Source organism: Doryrhamphus excisus, chromosome 10 (genome assembly GCF_030265055.1).
Source record: "Doryrhamphus excisus isolate RoL2022-K1 chromosome 10, RoL_Dexc_1.0, whole genome shotgun sequence".
In the NCBI taxonomy this organism is placed as follows: domain Eukaryota; kingdom Metazoa; phylum Chordata; class Actinopteri; order Syngnathiformes; family Syngnathidae; genus Doryrhamphus; species Doryrhamphus excisus.
Genome location: NC_080475.1, coordinates 9,853,058 through 9,875,391, shown reverse-complemented (window position 1 = coordinate 9,875,391; position 22,334 = coordinate 9,853,058). Strand labels below are relative to the sequence as shown.

Sequence of the window (22,334 nt, the reverse complement as noted above, 5' to 3'; positions counted from 1 at the left end):
TTTGTTACCGTTTGAGGTTCGACCAAAGACTCACATTAACTAGTCTGAACAAATATGTTCCCATTTGGGAATTCTCTCAATGCTCCCATCCTTGTGAGTGATGGCTCAGCACCAGAAGTGCTTTCATGTGGGGAAAAGATATATTCCGATTTCTCTTCGGTATGCCATTCTCTAAAGGCCTAACTTATCTTGAGAGCCTTAACCATCCATTGGCTTCTTCACAGTAAATAATACATTTTGTGTTCTCATTGGTGGGCCATGGACAGGAACCGAGTAAGCTCAGAGCTGGGTCACTGTGTCCTTTCTCATGCTTACCAAGAAAAATGTGCAATGTGAGGCAGGCGTGCATGTATGCATAAACATTTAGAAAACACACATAAACACGCCTGCTAACTTGATTAAAATGCTATGAATATATTACGGGTCCCAAGCGTGGGCGAATTGAAATACAAAAAACAATACAATTGGTACAGAAATACTTTGATTACTACATATATCAAACAGGGAAAAAGTCCTTTATGGGTGTTTTTTTTTCTTCTTCTTTATTTCGAACATTAAAATCATCCAAAGCAGAACAAACCAACCATAAATCAACACAAATACAAATACCTATGTACATGTTGCCCTCCACCAACTGGAGGGGTTGTATGCCTTGAAAATCCTGTGGTACAGAATAAGGCAGACAATCCACGATTACTTAAAAAAAAAACTAATAAACTAATATATATATATATATATATAAAAACTAAAAAACTAATAAATATATATATATATATAAAACAACAACACTTCAGATATCATAAGATGATTCCATCAACAATTACCAATTTGTTTCCAGACACATTTCACATTTTTCAATTAGACTGCTTCATGATATTAACTGTACATTAAAGCTGGCTAGCATTAGCCATTTCGCTTATTATGTTCAAATGCTCTACAACACATTTTGTAACAAACATTTAGCAGTCAGCTGTTTACTCTAGCAACTTTCTACTCTCTTTACAGCCGTTATCTTTACTTTGTACTAACCTAATTTGTTTTCAGACACATTTCACATTTTTCAATTAGCCTGCTTCATGCTATCAACTGTGCATTAAAGCTGGCTAGCATTAGCCATTTCGCTTATTATGTTCAAATGCTCTACAACACATTTTGTAACAAACATTTAGCAACTTTCTACTCTCTTTACAGCCGTTAAAATATAAATTATCTTTACTTTGTACTAACCTAATTTGTTTCCAGACACATTTCACATTTTTCAATTAGCCTGCTTCATGCTATCAACTGTACATTAAAGCTGGCTAGCATTAGCCATTTCGCTTATTATGTTCAAATCCTCTACAACACATTTTGTAACAAACATTTAGCAACTTTCTACTCTCTTTACAGCTGTTAAAATATAAATTATCTTTACTTTGTACTAAACTGTGGTACAGAATAAGGAAGACAATCCACAATGACTTGACGTATATTCACCCTCAGGTTTTATTCTTCCTCTGTCGGTTTGTCACCTACTCTATACCACCATTGTTGGTAGCACCCCCTAGTGGACTTTGCGGTATTACACCCAAACGCCAACAATGGAGATTTGGTTATTTTAGAAACAAACATATAAAAAAAATAGTAGGGTGTCTTTTTTTTCTTTTACAACTAAATTTTATATGTATACTCTTAAATGCTATAACCATATTTATTTATTTTTAAACCATGTTACTTTATATTTTATGTACCTTACATGTTCCTGTCAGCTTATGTAAACATATGTGTTGTTTGGCATGCAGTTGAATAGTTATGTCATCTCCGTGGTGTATGATAGTAATTGTCCTGTTTAAATGACCGGTGTCCACTCTGTAACTGTCACCCCACCCAGTCACACCTGCTGGTGTGAACACCTTAGGTCAGGGTGGGCAGGACACTTCATTGTAGCCTTTAAGCACCTTAACTATCGGTCTGGTGCCCTGAGCCCCATCACTCTTCTGTTTCTCTTCTTACCGCGATGTCAAGGCTCTTGTCTCATCTGAGTAGGTCTTTTCTCCAATTGAAGCTAATTACTAAGCTCCTCAATATGAGCCATATCCTCTCTTGGAGTTCCTGCCTGGCTCGTTTCCTCAGTCATTAGTTGCTCACTGCTTATCTCAGCACCGATATCCTCGGGCGGTATCTACCTTGTATCTGTTGCAGCTGACTCAGGCTCGCTGTTGATTCCTAACAAATGTCACGCTATTTTTTGATGAGCGGTATTCACATTCCGACAGGATTGTATTGTTAGGGTCGGTTTCGACCCGGTTATAATAATAATATAACGATAAAGCAATATTTTCAGCCATAACTGAAATCATAAGTGTACAATTAGCCAACACAATGACAACCAGCTCCTTTTCTCATCATGTAAGCTTCAGGGGATTCTCATTTTGACCGCTTTTCCAGTATACATGTGAGGGGAATTCACTCATTTGATGATGGCTGATTTCACATTTATATTAATTAGGATCATGGAAAGAATGGCAAGAAGTACAGTGAACCAAGATCTGGACCTGTTCTGCTTTTTGATTTCACTTTATACTAAAGTTCTGTTGCTGAAAACAATCACTTTTTCTACCTTTTCTTGACATTAATATATATGGGTCAAAATTCACTCGAACACCATAGATGTTTCTTTAGTGATTAATACTAAAATGAGAAAATAAATAAAACTAATTTATTTAAGAGATATGTTCTATAGCCCTCAGGTAACAAAAGAACCTTCAATTTATTAATATGATTTTTTTTAGGTTCATTTTTTACCATTTTTGGAAATTGAAATCGAGGGGTATAGTGACAAAAAAAAGGCCTACATGCCCACACCAAAAGTATTAAAACCAAAATTTTCATGGTAATGGTAATGAGTGCATCCCATAATCAGTTCCCAGTTCCACATGTCCAAAAGGAGTAGGAAGAAGCAAAGCTTATTAAATCCTACCCCTCCATGTGGTACTTTTACAATCAGTAACTGTTACATTTGTTCACTTCCTGCTTTCCATAATACAGTTTAAGTTTTGTTTTTCTTTTTTTTTTTTAATTTAATAATGCACCTCGTACCGAAGTACAAGGTGATATGAGCATCCAATGCCATAATGGGTACCATAGTAAGTGTCAATATAGTGATATATATAGCACATCATGACTGGTTCAAGACTCTTCATCCTTGTATTTAGCAAATTTATTTTATTTATTAATTTATAAATTTATTTTATAAATTTTTGTAACATTTTTTTATAGTTTTTTAAAAAAACATAAAATTTCTTATGTTTTTGTCAAGTACCGAAGTAAGTACAAGGTGATATGAGCATCCAATGCCATAATGGGTACCATAGTAAGTGTCAATATAGTGATATATATAGCACATCATGACTGGTTCAATACCAGCCTCTTGTCTTATATGCTGTAAACACACAAAAAAATGCAATATTTGGGCATGCAGAACAATACATTTGAGAGTAAATTGAATCTAAGTCAACTAAAATGCAAGTGTGTAAATATCCGCAGCCTGTGGCTATGTCTAACACCAACTTTTCTTACTGCTATTTGTCTTGGATGATATTTGACAGACATAGTGTTTCCATCAGACACTCCACTTTACTCAATTTATCACCTGTCATGTGTTGTCAGCGCCGCTGCTTTTAACATCTTCGAGGGCTTTCAACATCGTCTCCTCTCACTTTGACAAGCATAACAATCAAGTCGCCGTGTTATCACTTGTTTTGTTTTTCTTTTTTTCTTTTTTTTTTGCAGACGCAAAGCAAAATGAAAATGATGACCGATAATTATGAGGAAGATCGCATCCACCAGCAACATCATCCTCAACATCTGCTGTCGTTGCCTTCCACAAATGTTCATCATCGAAGCCTGCCAAGAGGGCCCCCCCATGCCAACCACCACAGACCCCCTATGGACCAGGTCAGTGTGATGTCCACTTAACCACAAATCAGTTTCAAGTTCAGATTTTATTACACTAAATAACATTGGTACAGTCAGTGATGGCTTCTTGTTACGGGTCCCAGGATATGATACTGTAATAATAATAATAAATAATAAAGTACAAAAACAGGTAGACAGCAGTACAATAGAAATTCACAGAGACGTGCCTCAGGGGGATTCCATGTTATGAGTATGAAAATGAGAACGTGTATGTGTTTGCCATGTTATGATAGTATAAGACTGGGGATTTCCATGAGAAGGAAAATACCCAAATCCGTCTGTCTACATGTTTCAAAACAGATTTCTTAATTGGAGTCGAACATGTAGTGGGGATTCCCTGCGGGAACCCGTTTCTTCAGGTTCAAATTGGACTTTATGATGTAGTACATATTTGTGAACAATTGAATTATTACCTCTGCCAAGCTTGGTGCTTTTGGGGGTTATATACTTTATATATACATTGCATATACTTTACTATAAGATTATTAATTTGGGGGGGAACTATGGCGCTTGCCAGAGGTCTTAATTTCGGTTTAGCAGAAATAAATAAAAACACTGTCGGACTCTGAGAAATGTCTTAAAGTTGCAGAAAAAAAATGGCAGCAGATGCCCAAATAATAAAGAAATTTTTTGACAACTGGTTTATGAAAAAAAATAACAGATACCTTTCACAATTTTTTTTACTTAAATTAATAAAAAATAGAAAAAAAAATGTGAATGTGAATTTTTCTTCACATCTGGTAATGGTAATGGTTTTATTTCATTTGAACATGCATCAGATTACAATTGAATGCATCCCATAATCAGTTCCCAGTTCCACATGTCCAAAAGGAGTAGGAAGAAGCAAAGCTTATTAAATCCTACCCCTCCGTCTGGTACTTTTACAATCAGTAACTGTTACATTTGTTCACTTCCTGCTTTCCATAATACAGTTTGTTTGGTTTTTTTTTAATAATAAAATAATAAAGCAAAATTTTGACAACTAGTTTATGAAAAAATACCTTTCACAAATTTTTCAACAGCATAAATGTTCAATAAGAAAATAGAAAAAAAATCCACATACCTCAAAATTTTGTGAAATTTTTCTTCACATCTTTACTTATATTATTTTTAATTTTTAATTTTTAATTTTTAATTTTTAATTTTTAATTTTTAATTTTTAATTTTTAATTTTTAATTTTTAATTTTTTATTTTAATAAATATAAATTATTTATAAGTTTATTTATATTTATCTTTATTTATAAAAAACAATATGGCTGTATGATTTCATTAGACAGCAATAGTTTCTTCGATATTATTCACTAGCCACACCCACACATCGTATTATTGTGTGTATAAGTTTGTTACCTTTAGCGCTTCCTCTTGTGTCAAACATCCACAATCTCAAAACAACAAACCGTCTTGACAGCGGCATCACCATGTGGCTTTCCCTCGTATCTGCCCTTTGACCCCCAAGGTTACGACAGAGCCCCTAAGGAGCAAATGTGTGTGTGTGTGTGTGTGTGTGTGTGAAGTCCTGATGGGGTATATCAGGTCGCACAGTTTGAATGTCACAGACGTCCTCTGCGCTGAGGCTGTTTTCCCTCTAAACACAAAACTCCACACCTCCTTTTATCTCTCTCTTTCATCTTAGCGTGATTAATTACTGTGTGTTTTCTTCTACATATTATCCCCCCTTTTTTCCCCTTTCAGCTATTTATTTGTATATCCCTATGTCTCTTCTGTGTACTCAAAAGAGACATTTTGCCCCCTCACCCAGTAAAGAAACATTTCTAGACCCTGGGACATGCACTGGAAATGAGTGTGGTTTAACCGGATATGGGGAGGGCTTGGATTGATCAGAAGTTGCTATATGTATTGTTTATTATTCAGCTATATGTGTAAGTGTGTAAGTGATCCTTGAGACTTTATTCTTTAAATATAAATAATATGGAAGCCGAATGTATTTTTTTTATCAAAAGGACCGCGTTCAGTATTGCAAGCAGTTTTCCAACTGACTTTATATCACCAGCCACCACCCAAAACCAAATCCTGTCAGTGACTGATGCACGATCGTGCCTGCTGATGTAAAAAAAAAAATGCACCGTGTAGTTATGAAACAAGTTTAAGATTGCAAGGTGCATACTGCAACATATTGAGAAGGGTGTAATATTTTATGTATGGTTCATGTGAGCACTGCACAGTCGTGCATCTTACAGAAAACTTATATTATAAATCAGTGCTGAGCTGGGTCATCTCTTAATTATGCTGCCGTGAGGTTAGACTGCCAGAGGATGTCCCTGAGCTACTTTCTCCGCTTCTCTTGGTTGTTGTGTCCATTGTTGTTTCATTTCCAAGCCAAACCACCCAAAACAAACACACAAAAAAACAGTCAGTGACTGATGCACGATCGTGCCCGCAAAAAAAACCTTGTCTCTCACTCAACCCAACCATACAGACGGGCACCCCACAGACATCGGGTTCTGTTTGAGGTTTCTTCCCAAGGTCTCCCAGGTCTCAAGGAGTTTTTCCTTGCCTCCATCGCCAAACCCTTGCTCATGTGAAGTTCAGTGGGTTCTCTGCAACGTATGAGAAGCGTGGTACTCGGTTCCTAGAGATAAATTCTGTCGTGAATCGTTGGCATATAAACTGAAGTGAATCGAACAGGCAGTTACAAGCCAAGCTCTACCTACATTGCCCCGTATTCTACTGTGATTTGTCAAGTTACAGGTGAAATCTAACCGGAGGAGACAAGTCCTCGAAGTGCCTGTAGCCTCTCAAGATGTACTCCAGCTTTGTAGCTCAGCATGAACTGTGTGTGCTTTGACACGCATATTGTGTCCATGTTGTACTCATTTAGCCACGCCAGCTCCACTGCCAGATCCTTGGCAGCAGGCCCGAAAGGAAATAGAAAACAGTCTTCAAGTGTTTATCAAAATCTTAATTATACAACCCTTTTTGGGGTTGTTGTTCCTTTTTTGTTTTTTTTTTAAGTTCTAACATGCTGCTTGCTTTAGATCTGTGAGAACCCTTGACTGTTGTGTGGAAGTGTGTCTGTCTGTGTGTTTTACCTGCCAGAATGAGTATTTATAGGTCTGGATTTGTTTACAGGTTGTGTCACAGCCAGTCAGCGCATGCTAACATTTAGCATCTAGCATGTTCTGTTAAAAAGACAAGTAAAAACAATGCAAGATTCGGGTTTGTGATGTGTGGAGCATATGAATATTTTTGAAATATTTTATTGTGAAACTATACTATAACTTTTCTTTTGTTTGTTTGTCCCACAGGATGATGAAGAAGGGATCTGGGCATGATTTGACAATCACTGTGGGAGTCTCGTGTACAAAGTGAGTACCCATATATTTATGTCTGCTACAGATGTTTTAATAAATGGTAATGGTTTTATTAAATTTGAACATGCATCAGATTACAATTGAATGCATCCCATAATCAGTTCCCAGTTCCACATGTCCAAAAGGAGTAGGAAGAAGCAAAGCTTATTAAATCCTACCCCTCCATCTGGTACTTTTACAATCAGTAACTGTTACATTTGTTCACTTCCTGCTTTCCATAATACAGTTTGCCCACACCAAAAGTATTAAAACCAACATTTTCATGGATGAGGAAGCCTAAGAAGGTAACCAAGACATGAGATGCAAATTTGATGGTAACTTTAAAGCAATCAGTAACTGTTACATTTGTTCACTTCCTGCTTTCCATAATACAGTTTAGGGTTTTTTTTGTTGTTTTTTTGTTTTTTTTAATAATGTACCACGTACTGAAGTACGAGGTGATATGAGCATCCAATGACATAATGGGTACCATAGTAAGTGTCAATATAGTGATATATATAGCACATCATGACTGGTTCAAGACTCTTCATCCTTGTATTTAGCAAATTTATTTTATTTATTAATTCATAAATGTATTTTCAAAATTTTTGTAAAAATTTTTTTTAGTTTTTTTTTAATTTTTTTAATTTCTTATTTTTTGGCACGTACCGAAGTAAGTATAAGGTGATATGAGCATCCAATGCCATAATGGGTACCATAGTAAGTGTCAATATAGTGATATATATAGCACATCATGACTGGTTCAAGACTCTTCATCCTTGTATTTAGCAAATTTATTTTATTTATTAATTTATAAATTTATTTTATAATTGTTTTAAACATTTTTTTTAGTTTATTTTAAATTTTTTTAATTTCTTATTTTTTGTCACGTACCAAAGTAGGAGGTGATATGAGCATCCAATGCCATAATGGGTACCATAGTAAGTGTCAATATAGTGATATATATAGCACTTCATGACTGGTTCAAGACTCTTCATCCTTGTATTTAGCAAATTTATTTTATTTATTAATTCATAAATGTATTTTCTAAATTTTTGTAAAAAAAATTTTTTAGTTTTTTTTCAAATTTTTTAAATTTCTTATTTTTTGTCACGTACCAAAGTACGAGGTGATATGAGCATCCAATGCCATAATGGGTACCATAGTAAGTGTCAATATAGTGATATAGTTCTGAGATCATATTTACATTGGCCGAATTATGAATTTCATTTGACTAAAGAACATTTAGAGATGCCTTTTTGTTAAAGTTGACGTGCTGCATGTTTAAAGCTGCTTTCCATTCATTGCGTGTACAGTTCTAAAGGTAACTGTGTGCTATTAGAACTAAATGTGGCAAGCGGCCTAATGTGGCTGTACCAGGGGTCCAGCGGTGATAAAAAACGACACATGACACAAACCAGAGATGGACAAGTCTTTCTACCCCATTTTTTTTTTTTTTCAGCCATAGTAAAAAATGTTACCGCGCTACCCCACCCCATTGTGTTCCCGTGTGTGTGGGGCGGTTAATTACAATACAACACTGAAGAGTCATGATGTTTTCTTTAAGACTGCAAGCTGAAAAGCATAAAATGAAGAATGCAGAGTCATAAAGGGTAATTCCTGTTGTGGGAGTTTTTATATCGAAAGCCCCCCCATGGCCTCAGGATGCCTTTGAATGCAGACCTGCTGAAAGAGGGGGTCTGTTCAGGGAGAGGGTTATGCTTTGCTTGGAGCTAATACAATGCGTGCTTAAAACAAAGAAACAGTCAAAAATAAAAGATTTTTTAAAAGATTCAAGTCTGAGTAGACGGGTGCTGATGTGTTTGTGGAAACTGGAGAAAAGAGCTCCCATGGTACAGTCATAGTTTCCGATGAATCCCATTAATTACCCCCAATAATCTACAGGTGGACCATCACAAGCGGATTGTCTCTGTGACTTAGTTGTTGTTCGCTTTGCCCCGATGCTGCTTTTCGGATTAGCATTCTGTTAGCGTGTGTCGGTTGCAAATACTTATTAGTCTACTTTGTAGACGTTTTCTTCTTAAACGTACAGTAACCGGCACAGCCCATTTAGCCTATAATGTAGTCCATATGTGCCAAGAAGGCAGTAATGTCATGATTCACCGTCATAAAGGACCACACTGCTTCTATTCTCCTTCTCTTTCCGTCTCTCCATCTTTTTTCCATGCTGTTCTTTCCACCTCCGATTTTTGCTTAAACTGCTCTAATGTGTATTCCTTTAAGGCAGGGGTCTCAAACTCAATTTACCTGGGGGGCCACTGGAGCTAGGGTCTGGGCAAGGCTGGGCTGCATCAGGTTTTCCAAAGAAAACAAACAAAAAAATATAATAATAAAATAATAAAAAAAAAAATAATAAAATAATAAAAAATATAATAATAATAATAAAATGGCAAATAATAAAAACTTAATAAACCACATATAGTTGGTAGGTAGACAAATTATTTTTTTCAGATTAAAATGAACAAAGCATTATTAGAGCCCTGTAGACATGACAAAACACGACTATAGTCACATTTATACTTTTTTTTATTTACAACATATTGCGCAACTGCAGGGTCTTGAGACACATGCTAACTCGCAAACTAGAGAGCTAGCGACCTAGCGACCTAGCTAGCCGCACTAACATTAAACTTTCATATCAAAGCGGGGGCCTCAAAGTAGTGTCCTGCGGGCCACATTTGGCCCGCGGGCCGTGTGTTTAAGACACACGCTAACTCGCAAACTAGAGAGCTAGCGACCTAAACGGTAGCCTTCAAGTTATTTCCTTTCTACTTAAATAGCCCAAAAACTTACCACTTCCACACGGATAGGGAGGATAACTATTAACAGTTATTTAACCTTTAACATGAACATTCAAACTTTCATATCAAGGCGGGGGCCTCAAACTAGTGTCCTGCGGGCCACGTTTGGCCCACGGGCCGCGTGTTTGAGACCCCTGCTTTAAGGTAAACCTAGGACTGGCCTACTGCTTCGGGGTCTTGAATCAGATATGCCGTTATTTTGTGTGCTTTAACGTGTATGTGTATTGGTTCTTCTTATCCCGGCCTAATACAATAAGCCAGGCACATTAGCCTTTAGCACAGAGTGGTGTTGCGGCTGCCGATATCAACGCAGCTCATCTATCCGCTGCTGTTATTTTGGCAGTGCACGACTCCGGCACGGCTAACCGTGTATTAGCCACCCTTTATGGGGGAACAGATGGGAGCCATTTAGTGGTGTGTAGCTACAGCACAATAAGACCAGACTTAATCCCCATATCCTGTCCCTGAGTGAGCCCTCCTTAATATGAACAAACAGAGATGACAGCGCAGATAGCCAAATAGACGGACAAATAACCCCGGGCCTGTGGTCTGTGCGGACGTTAGAGTCTGTGCAGGTATTCATGCGTTATTTCACCGATGTTGTCTCGGCTACACTTTATATCCTACGTCAGGGGTCTCAAACTCAATTTACCTGGGGGCCACCGGAGCTAGGTTCTGGGTGAAGCCGGGCCGGGTTTTTAAAAAAAAAAAAAAAAACGCATTTATTAAAATAAAAAAAAATGATAATGATAAAACATTCCACTGTTCTCAAATATCTTAATTTTTATATTTCTATACACAAAATAAAATTTAAAAAAATAAACAAATTAAGAATAAAGACAATAAATCAATCAATCAGTAATAAATAATTAAAATAATAATAAAACAGCGTATAAGAAAAACGTAAGAAGCCACATACAGTTGGTAGAGAAATTATTTTTTTCAGATTCAAATGTACAGTATTAAGTTTTTTAACCTTTAACATTAACATTAATGAAGCATAATAATTTTACCCAATTAGCAAGTTAGCATCGTACTCAGTTCCATCTGGGAGCGGCGTCGTAACTTTAACAACATGCTTTATCTTGACGTGTTTGATTCCAAATCATTTCCTGCATTTATTTGTACCCAGCGTCATATAAGCCTTTAGCTTCATTGCTAATCCAAAGCAAAACAGGGCGGGGTAACAGTATGGCCGGGGCAAAATCATGTTAATTGTGTCCGGTGTGCACGCAGCTTTAAGCTAAGTCATTTCAACATTATACTTTGGTATCAAACTAGCGTCTCGCGGGCTGCATTTGGACCGCGGGCCGCAAGTTTGAGACCCCTGTACTACGTGAAGATGTTTGAATCGGTACGGTTGTTTTGATTATGCATTATGTTATGTCATTATGTTATGAATTTAAGGAAAAACAATCAGACTGCACTTCCGCAATAACAAACAAAAAACAGACTGTTTACATATATTTATACTGTTAATTCTGGAAATTTTGGTATTTCCATTTTTTTTAATAGATGTGTCTGCATCTACTTCACCGAAACAAATTCCTAGTATGTGTTTGATCATACCTGGCAATAAACCATTTCTGATTCTGATTCTGATTTAAACTTTGGTATCAAGGTGGGGGCCTCAAACTAGCGTATTTGGCCCGCGGGCCGCAAGTTTGAGACCCCTGTCCTACGTGAAGATGTTTGAATCGGTACGGTTGTTTTGATTATGCATTATGTTATGTCATTATGTTATGAATCTTAGGAAAAACAGATTGCACTTCCGCAATAACAAACAAAAAACAGACTGTTTACATATATTTATACTGTTTATTCTGGAAATTTTGTATTTCCATTTTTTTAATAGATAAGTCTGCACCTACTTCACCAAAACAAATTCCTAGTATGAATGTGATCATAACTGGCAATAAACCATTTCTGATTCTGATTCTGATCGGTACGGTTGTTTTCATTATACTTTGTTTTGAATCAGTTTGGTTGTTTTCATTATGCATTAGGTTTTGAATCTGTTCGGTTGTTTCCATGATGCATTATGTTTTGAATCAGTTTGGTTGTTTTCATTATACATTATGTTTTGAATCAGTTCGGTTGTTTTCATGATGCATTATGTTTTGAATCAATTCGGTTGTTCCCATGATGCATTATGTCACCAAATACTGGACTTTGGTTGGTTTGTTGTTTACAAATGTCCTGCTGTCGAGGGTTTTTGGCTACCCTCTTGGCCTCCCAGACACCCCTCTCCTTTAATGAAATAAGAATGTCCTTTCGGGCCGAGAGCAAGCATACTAGAGAGGGGGGGGGCAAGAGTGAACGTGGGGCCAAAAAGTGAAGCAGTGTGGGGGGAGGGAGGTCCACTGGAAACATTATGCTTTTATCCCACCGTGAAGTTATTTGTACTGAATGGGGCGAAAAGAAGCTGAGAGTCTTTTCCTGGTGGGGACAGAAACATATTGTATGTGGGGGGGTGGGGGGGGGGGCAGTGAGGGTTTGTTCCGGCTCGAACAAGCCAAAAGAAGATGGCTTTCATTTGCCCATGCTGTGTTTGTAATGAATGCAGCATTTGTGCGTCCGTATTGTGTACATCTGTAAGTATTCTACTCGTGTGTGTGTGTGTGTGTGTGCGCGGAAGAAAAGCCCCGAGTGGTTTTTCAGTGGGAAAGTGACTTGTCAGTTGCTGTTTAATATTCTGGAATGCAGGTTCGTTGGTTTCGAGGAAATTGTTTTTGCTCGTCTCGAGCTGGAAACTGATTGTCCCGGGCCTGGAAACTGGAAACTGGAAACCAAAGTCCAAGGTGCTCCTCGCTATCTGAACTGACCTCAAAGTCAACCAGTCAATTAACAGAACTTGGTTTTACATTCTGTAGGAGTGGTACCTTCGGAGGTTCGTCAGTCCATCACACATGGCAGCGCTCGATGCCGTGTTTTTCAACCTTTTTTTTACATTGGAAAAATCTTGTATCACACCACTAACCAAAAATGTTACAAAATGTCACCATGACCTCACACGTGCATCAATAAGTCTATCAGAGGAACAAGGCAGGTGACCAATATTACATTGCTATGCCAGTCTTTACACCACAGACACTCCACAGTAGCCATGTTTTTACATGACCTCTCTATGTGTATTCCTTTAAGGCAGGGGTCTCAAACTCAATTTACCTGGGGGGCCACTGGAGCTAGGGTCTGGGCAAGGCTGGGCCGCATCAGGTTTTCGAAAAAAAAAAAAAAAAAAAACGCATTCATTAAAAACGGAAAAATATGCAAACTTTTTCAGTGCTTTGGTTCCGATTTTTTTCTACAATAAAAGCTCTGATAAAACATTCCACTGTTCTCAAATATCTTAATTTTTTTCTGCACAAAATAAGACGAAAAATAAATAAACAAATCAAGAATAAAGAAAATCAATCAATCAGTAATAAATAAATATAATAATAATAATAAAACAGCAAATAATAAAAACTTAAGAAACCACATATAGTTGGTGGGTAGACAAAGTATTTTTTTCAGATTAAAATGAACAAAGCATTATTAGAGCCCTGTAGACATGACAAAACACGACTATAGTCACATTTATACTCTTTTTATTTACAACATATTGCGCAACTGCAGGGTCTTGAGACACATGCTAACTCACAAACTAGAGAGCTAGCGACCTAAACGGTAGCCTCCAAGTTATTTCCTTTAAACTTAAAAAATCCAAAAACTTACCACTTCCACACGGATGGGGAGGATAACTATTAACAGTTATTTAACCTTTAACATGAACATTAATCAAACGTAATAATTTTTTCCGGGTACATGATACCATACAGCATCCATATCAAACTTGCGCAGGCCGCACTGACATTAAACTTTCATATCAAGGCGGGGGACTCAAACTAGTGTCCTGCGGGCCACATTTGGCCCGCGGGCCGTGTGTTTGAGACACATGCTAACTCGCAAACTAGAGAGCTAGCGACCTAAACGGTAGCCTTCAAGTTATTTCCTTTAAACTTAAATAGCCAAAAACTTACCACTTCCACACGGATAGGGAGGATAACTATTAACAGTTATTTAACCTTTAACATGAACATGAACATTAATGAAACGTAATAATTTTTTTCTGGGTACATGATACCATACAGAAAAACACGCGGCCCGCGGGCCAAATGTGGCCCGCAGGACACTAGTTTGAGGCCCCCGCTTTAAGGTAAACCTTAATTATAAAAAGTGATATTGGATAATTCCTCACGGGACACCTGACGGTTTTTCAAGTTGTTTATCGTAAGAAAGCTGTCACTTTTAGGTGGGTACAAATAAATCCTGTATGCCTTACAACCCAAAATACGGTAATTCCAGTCCTATGTTCAACCTCCAGTGACTGACATGTTTTTTTTTTTTAAATCCCAGACTTGTGAGACCGTTGCTCATTTTCTGTTTCTAAGGATTACTCTGGAGTTATTATCTTAACCATGACAATCAGTCACGCAGCCTTAAAAGTAAGAAATAACTTAAACCCAAGCCTCAGTGGTATGTAATACTAACCCAGTGTTTTTCACATTTTTCTGAAGAGTAATTTCCTTTGTTTGGAGGGGCGAAGTACTTCCAGATCTATGACAGCATCGTAGTTGTAAGCATAGGCAACTGTCCATTTCTGGACGACATGGGAAGGACAACAGATCCCAGGATCCGTTGTCGAAAAGCTTTCAGTGTGGAGGTCTGTCTCAAATCGGGACCTGATACCGACCCTCAGATCAGCCTCCGACTTATGCAACAGAAAGGGGCCTTTATTAAGTTTTCTTCAGTTTGCCTCAATTTCGGTTTGTATCTAAAGTTACTTATGGTTTGTCGCAGTTTATGAATAAATTAGTAAATCTGACAAATTGTCTTTGTTTAATAACCCTTACGGCAGTACCTGCAACGCAAGACAACGCCATGCCATTCTTCCAAAATATCAACATGCTTAGTTCTTCCACCAGCTAAAGGTCCCTTCATGTCTTGTCCCAAATCCTTAGTTGGGAGCTTTGTTGCAGTTTTTCGAGAGCTTCCAACTTTTGAGGGGCAACACGGTGATCCTGAACGTTGTTTGAACGTTGAACGACCGTTTTTTTCAAAATCGCACACTTCATCGCCGTGCTCAAGTTGCATTAGAGACTGCTCAACTTATGGTGGGACCCATTTTTGATGAGCATGGCATTCCCATTGACTTGGTTTCTGATATTGGGACCCTAGTGTGCTTCCCATGCATCAGATTACAATTGAGTGCATCCCATAATCAGTTCACAGTTCCATATGTCTGAAAGGAGTAGGAAGAAGCAAAGCTTATTAAATCCTACCCCTCCATCTGGTACTTTTACAATCAGTAACTGTTACATTTGTTCACTTCCTGCTTTCCATAATACAGTTTAAGGTTTTTTTTTGTTTTTTTTAATAATATACCTCGTACCGAAGTAGGAAGTGATATGAGCATCCAATGACATAATGGGTACCATAGTAAGTGTCAATATAGTGATATATATAGCACATCATGACTGGCTCAAGACTCTTCATCCTTGTATTTAGCAAATTTATTTTATTTATTAATTCATAAATTTATTTTATAAATTTTTGTAAAAATTTTTTTTAGTTTAAAAAAAAAATTTTTTTTTAATTTTAAATGTCTTATTTTTTGTCACGTACTGAAGTAAGTACAAGGCTATAGCGTTTTAACGTACTTATGGACTTATGTCTTTCAAATGAATTAAAATATATATTTTTGATATTTGGGCGGCACGGCGATCGAGTGGTTAGCGCGCAGACCTCACAGCTAGGAAACCAGGGTTCAATTCCACCCTCGGCCATCTATATGTGGAGTTTGCATGTTCTTCCCATGCATGCGTGGGTTTTCTCCGGGTACTGCGGTTTCCTCCCACATTCCAAAAAAAAAAAAACATGCTAGGTTAATTAGCGACTCCAAATTGTCCATAGGTATGAATGTGAGTGTGAATGGTTGTTTGTCTATATGTGCCCTGTGATTGGCTGGCCATCGTAGCATTCAATCGAGTTGATTTGTCATTGTCACGCTGGGAAGCTGTGGACAGACATAACCCAGACGTGTCCTCTTCAGGTAGACGAGATGGTAGAGGAACGATGGGATGGCAATGATAGGAGACAGGCAGGTTTACTGCTATTGTTTGTGGCTTTCTTGAAGTTCCTTAAATATAGGGATGCTAACGCACTGATGTGTGTGTGTGGATGTTAAGGCAGTGTGTCGGTAAGCACCTTTTATTCGACCCACAACACTTATTACACAGGCTGAGACACGGCCACAGACGGTCCCTGCAAAGGGATTTATTACTCCTCTATGAACACAAGTATGTCTTACTTGCTTGAACTCATCAGGCTGGATCCGTGTGGTGGATGACCTTAAGGACCAGTTTCGGTCTTTTCACAAAAAATGAAATACTCTTGGTTTTTTTAAGCATGAATTCACCAAAATTTATTTTGTTCCAAAGAAAATTCTGTCTAAATTGGTTTCTTGTATTTATTATGGGAATGATTAGGTTTAATGTATTTTTTACCAATGATACATCACTGTATGTGGAATATTTGTACTGAACCACTGAACGCCACCTCTTGTCTGTCTGGGCATGCCTCGTGTGATCCAGTCAGTCTGTAAAATCTAAAAACAATCTCACCCAACCCAAACTCATAAATCTATACCTAAACTTCTTCTTCCCGTACTATTTTTTCTTTGTGTTTTGGTAATGGTTTTATTTGATTTGAACATGCATCAGATTACAATTGAATGCATCCCATAATCAGTTCCCAGTTCCACATGTCCAAAAGGAGTAGGAAGAAGCAAAGCTTATTAAATCCTACCCCTCCATCTGGTACTTTTACAATCAGTAACTGTTACATTTGTTCACTTCCTGCTTTCCATAATACAGTTTAAGTTTTTTTTTTGTTGTTGTTGTTTTTTGTTAAGTACGAGGTGATATGACCATACAATGACATAATTGGTACCATACCAATAAAATAAAATAAAATAAAATAAAATAAAAAAATGAAATCAAATGAAATAAAACCATTACCATTACCAGATGTGAAGAAAAATTTCACAAAATTTTGAGGTATGGTGATTTTTTTTTCTATTTTTTTATTAATTTAACATTTACGCTGTCAAAGTTGAAAAATTTGTGAAAGGTATCTGTTCATTTTTTTTCGTAAACCAGTTGTCAAAAATTTTCTTTATTATTTTTTTTTATTTGAAAAAAAAAATAAAAACCTTAAACTGTATTATGGAAAGCAGGAAGTGAACAAATGTAACAGTTACTGATTGTAAAAGTACCAGATGGAGGGGTAGGATTTAATAAGCTTTGCTTCTTCCTACTCCTTTTGGACATGTGGAACTGGGAACTGATTATGGGATGCATTCAATTGTAATCTGACGCATGTTCAAATGAAATAAAACCATTACCATTACCATTACCATTACCATCATGACTGGTTCAAGACTCTTCATCCTTGTATTTAGCAAACATCAACTGCTTGTATTGTTTCTTGAATTGGCTCATCGTTGGGTTTTAATCTTGATCCTTGATCCTCACTATTTAAGTATTTTTCCTGTCTTATAGTCGTTGTGTTGAGTCCAATATTGATTAAAAAAAAAAGACTTTTCTGAGCTCTTACTATGTCGTGTGAGTGCCTTTGCGACAGCGAGATCAAAAAAAGAGAAGATGCTAGATAGAAAAAAAAAAAAAAAACCCGGCTGGATTACAAGTGTGTTTTGGAAGCTTATGGAGATACCTGCATACAAAAGCTCTACCCTGAGGAGATACCCACACCTGTAGAGTCGTGTTTGTGTTTGTGTGTGCGTGTCCACATCCATGGCGGGGTGACAAAATAGAGTTCAAACAATCACATCTTTTTTTTTTTTTTTTTTACTTTGAACTTATTTTCCTCCGACACTCGATCTTCACTAACATATGCAACTAAAAGCACGACAAATACCCCACATTGTCAGGTCTCGGCTAAGACCGTTGTGGTTTTGAGCACCCAGAAAGACCCCCTCAGGCTGGAAATTAGATGTAAGTTGCAGGATTCTAACCTGCTAACTTCAATACATTTATAAAGGAATTTGACTATTGGAAAACCAACAGGAATTTTACCGGTTCTGCTATCCGAGTGCCGAGTCAGCAGTGTTCACAGCTCCGGCTATCAACAACCCTTGGACTGCCACTCAACATTAGAGTGGACCGCTAATTAGGCCCCGTATAACAGTGGGTTGCACTTTATTTCTCACGCTAGCCTGACACTTTCCCAAAAGGTCATCCGTATGTAGGAAGCTTGTAAAAAGTTAAGGTGCTCTGTTGCCGTTTGTATAAAAAATGGCAACTCTCCTCCATAATGGATGTGGCGTCTTTTTTTCCTCAACGGCGCTTCTGATGTGGTGTCGGTGACCTTTTTTTTTTTTTTTTAAAGCTGCAAAATCTTTCATGACAATCGGGCTTCAAAAAGTAGGTCGCAGGCGCCGTTGCTGCAGGGATCACATATGACGACGGCTGTAAAATGTTTTAAAGGCCCCCAAGTCCTAAGGTTGCAGAATAAACTTCTCATTTAGGCCTGAAACTGAAGACATTTATAAGCCCTTGAGTCTTAATGAAAGTAGTTCTAAGAGAGCTCGGTTTGTTTGGTTGTTGCTTTCAAACAGATGGTGCGATGCCTTGCCATCAAAAGTCACATATTCTAACATTTATGGAACATATTCGACTATTCTGGATTGTCATTTTTTGGGTACTCGCATGTCAACGAGGTTACGTTTGTGGCTTCTGTAATTGGCACTAGTGGTAGCGTCAAACCATCCACCTCTCATCCTATCCAAATAGTCCATCGGTATGAATGTGAATGTGAGGGACAGTCGTTCTAAAACAGGGGTCTTTTTATTTACAACATATTGCGCAACTGCAGGGTCTTGAGACACATGCTAGCTCGCAAACTAGAGAGCTAGCGACCTAAACGGTAGCCTTCAAGTTATTTCCTTTCAACTTCAATAGCCAAAAACGTACCACTTCCACACGGATAGGGAGGATAACTATTAACAGTTATTTAACCTTTAAGGTGAACATTAATCAAACGTAATAATTTTTTCTGGGTACATGATACCATACAGCATCCATATCAAACTTGCGCGGGCCGCACTGACATTAAACTTTCATATCGGTGGGGGGCCTCAAACTAGTGTCCTGCGGGCCACATTTGGCCCGCGGGCCGCATGTTTGAGACCTCTGTTCTAAAAGGAGATTGAGTTCAATTCATCAACAACAGTTCAACAACAGCGAGAGGCTGGGGTACACCCTGGACTGGTGGCCAGCCAATCACAGGGCACATATAGACAAACAACCATTCACACTCACATTCATACCTATGGACAATTTGGAGTCGCTAATTAACCTAGCATGTTTTTTTGGAATGTGGGAGGAAACTGGAGTACCCGGCGAAAACCCACGCATGCACAGGGAGAACATACGAACGAGGGTGGAATTGAACCCTGGTCTCCTAGCTGTGAGGTCTGCGCGCCAACCACTCGCCAACTCAAAGTATTATCTTCTCCAAAAATACTAAAACTCTAAAAAAAACATAACTAGCACCCAACCTTGTTGTCTGTCTCAGAGAGAAACTAGCATGGCGGACTAAAACTAGACTAAGACTAAGAGTACTCATCAATAGGTACCATTGTAGCACATTATGCAGTATTCCACTCCAATGTACTAAATAGCCCTGGTTTCGCCTGTCAGAGTGTATCCGCTGCAAAGCTTCGTTCCTGCAGTCATTCACAATCCACTGCTGGGTGGTCCTCCCCCTCCCCCTCCCCCTCCCCCAGTCAGAATATCGGAATATCATCACAGACATGGTTGGTGTCAGGCTCCGGATTTGGCAGTTATGTTCATGGTCAGTTATAAGATTCCTTCGAAGAAAAATATGTATAATAAAGCCGTTTGTGGATGATTTGAGGTGGGGGTTTTTTTTAGAAATAATTTTCATGCTTATCTGTGCTCAATTCCAGATCTGTCAAATCTACTAATAGTTTATGGGATGTCATCCAGGTTGGTCGAGGTAGTTGATGTCGATGTCAAAATAGTTTTCATATTTTTTCAACTAACTTCAAGGCAAGAACATTCGATTTATAACCTTCCTCTTGTGTTAGCTTCATAAACCAGTTGTCAAAATTTTTCTTTATTATTTTTTTTATTAAAAAAACAAAACAAAACCTGTTAAACTGTATTATGGAAAGCAGGAAGTGAACAAATGTAACAGATTTTACTGATTGTAAAAATACCAGATGGAGGGGTAGGATTTAATAAACTTTGCTTCTTCCTACTCCTTTCGGACATGTGGAACTGGGAACTGATTATGGGATGCATTCAATTGTAATCTGATGCATGTTCAAATGAAATAAAACCATTACCATTACCAGATGTGAAGAAAAATTTCACAAAATTTTAAGGTACGGTGGATTTTGTTTTCTATTTTTTTATTAATTTAACATTTACGCTGTCGAAGTTGAAAAATTTGTGAAAGGTTCATTTTTTTCTATAAACTAGTTGTCGAAAAATTTATTATTTTTTATTTAAAAAAAAATAAAAACCTTAAACTGTATTATGGAAAGCAGGAAGTGAACAAATGTAACAGTTACTGATTGTAAAAGTACCAGATGGAGGGGTAGAATTTAATAAGCTTTGCTTCTTCCTACTCCTTTTGGACATGTGGAACTGGGAACTGATTATGGGATGCACTCAATTGTAATCTGATGCATGTTCAAATGAAATAAAACCATTACCATAGTAAAGGAGTATCTGTCAAATCTACTAATTGTTTATGGGATGCCATCTAGGTTGGTCAAGGTAGTTGATGACAAATGTCAAAATAGATTTCATGTTTTTCAACTAATTTGAAACGTCAACATCAAGGCAAGAACATTAGATTTTTAATGATTCATGATCGTTTATTCACACGACGTGTCAGAATAATCATTGTGATTTATCAGTGATTTGACTTCTGTGTTTCTTTCCGTTGTGTACTTTTTACATTCTTGAGCGTATCCCTTTGGTCTCGATAAAAACACAGCATCGTCCGGCTCGCCTTACTCCCGTGCAGACGCAGCACATGTTCCCCATAACAGAAATCCAACCGACAGTCAGGTAGTGCAGGAGCGAAACTGTCAGAAGCTCGGCGTGTTCCCGATCTGAGGGGATGGGAATGGAGGACAATGTAAACACTCTGTCACACGCATAAACAAGCCCCTGCTCGGGTTTCAAGTGCACGGTTCGGGAATGCTCAGCCGCTCTTTTATAGAGCAAGTATTTTTGTAATTTGTTTATGTGAGATTCCAGAGACGTAATGGGGGAAATGGCTTTCTCGGCATCACGCTACACCTGAGTTCAATTTGAAGAGGTCTCTCACAGACAGATCGTAAAGATGGCATACCAGAATGGACGCAGTCTGTCTTTTTCTTCTGCGTTTCATTTGTCAGACACATTCTTTCTCTTCCCGTTTGCTTCTTCTTGCTTTCTGAAGATGAATTATTGAGTGCATATCCATGAACACTTCGACACGTCAATGGGATATTTTGACACTCATATATTTTTGAGAATGATTTCACCTAAAATGTAAAGAATTTGACACAACCTCGACTCGTGAAACTACCAATCAGCCTCAGGAATACAATTTGCGTGAGCCGACATGTGTAAGAGCTTGAATTCACACTTTGTGCAATGTCTACACAAACACCAAAGACAAAGTTCTTTTCAGGAATCCGATCCAAACAATTGTTGCTAACAAAATTTTAGCTTTTAACGATTTCCTCTACACAAAAACTCACACAAATGAATGTGCTCATCCTTGGCATTGAAGCAAAGCTCAATACGTTCGAGTAGCAACAACAAAGACTTCGGTTCATTTGCACATATTGTCGTTCTTTCACTCGTACAATATGCACACATGTGTGTATAAGAGTTTGTTTCCTCGTTGCGACGCAAAGCTTTGTGTCACGAACAAGCAGGCATTCCATTCCGACTTAGTCTGTTTGCTTAGGTAATAACTAGGCTTAGCTATAATTTCTTTGTGTTGCGTGTCTCTGGTTGTACACGTGTGTATGTGTAATGGATGTGTGTGTGTGTATGCATGGGTGCGTTTCAAAGGGATAGCATCCTTCGTTTATGCGCATTTACAGTATACAACCAAGCGTGTCTCTTTTGAAGTAATGGTTTTATTTCA

General features: G+C 37.8%; 1 protein-coding gene across 2 annotated transcripts in view; it reads left to right on the top strand.

The window, feature by feature from the left end:
- Positions 1-22,334, top strand: part of LOC131136511 (ERC protein 2-like) — a 122,361-nt gene that overhangs the window by 75,398 nt on the left and 24,629 nt on the right. For both annotated transcript variants that reach the window (XR_009131749.1, XM_058083417.1), the window contains 2 exons: positions 3,772-3,936; positions 7,225-7,284. Coding sequence is in view for 1 of the 2 variants with exons in the window: in XM_058083417.1 (XP_057939400.1) it covers positions 3,772-3,936; positions 7,225-7,251 (192 nt within the window). In the remaining variant the exon portion in view is untranslated. The remainder of the gene's footprint in view (positions 1-3,771; positions 3,937-7,224; positions 7,285-22,334) is intronic.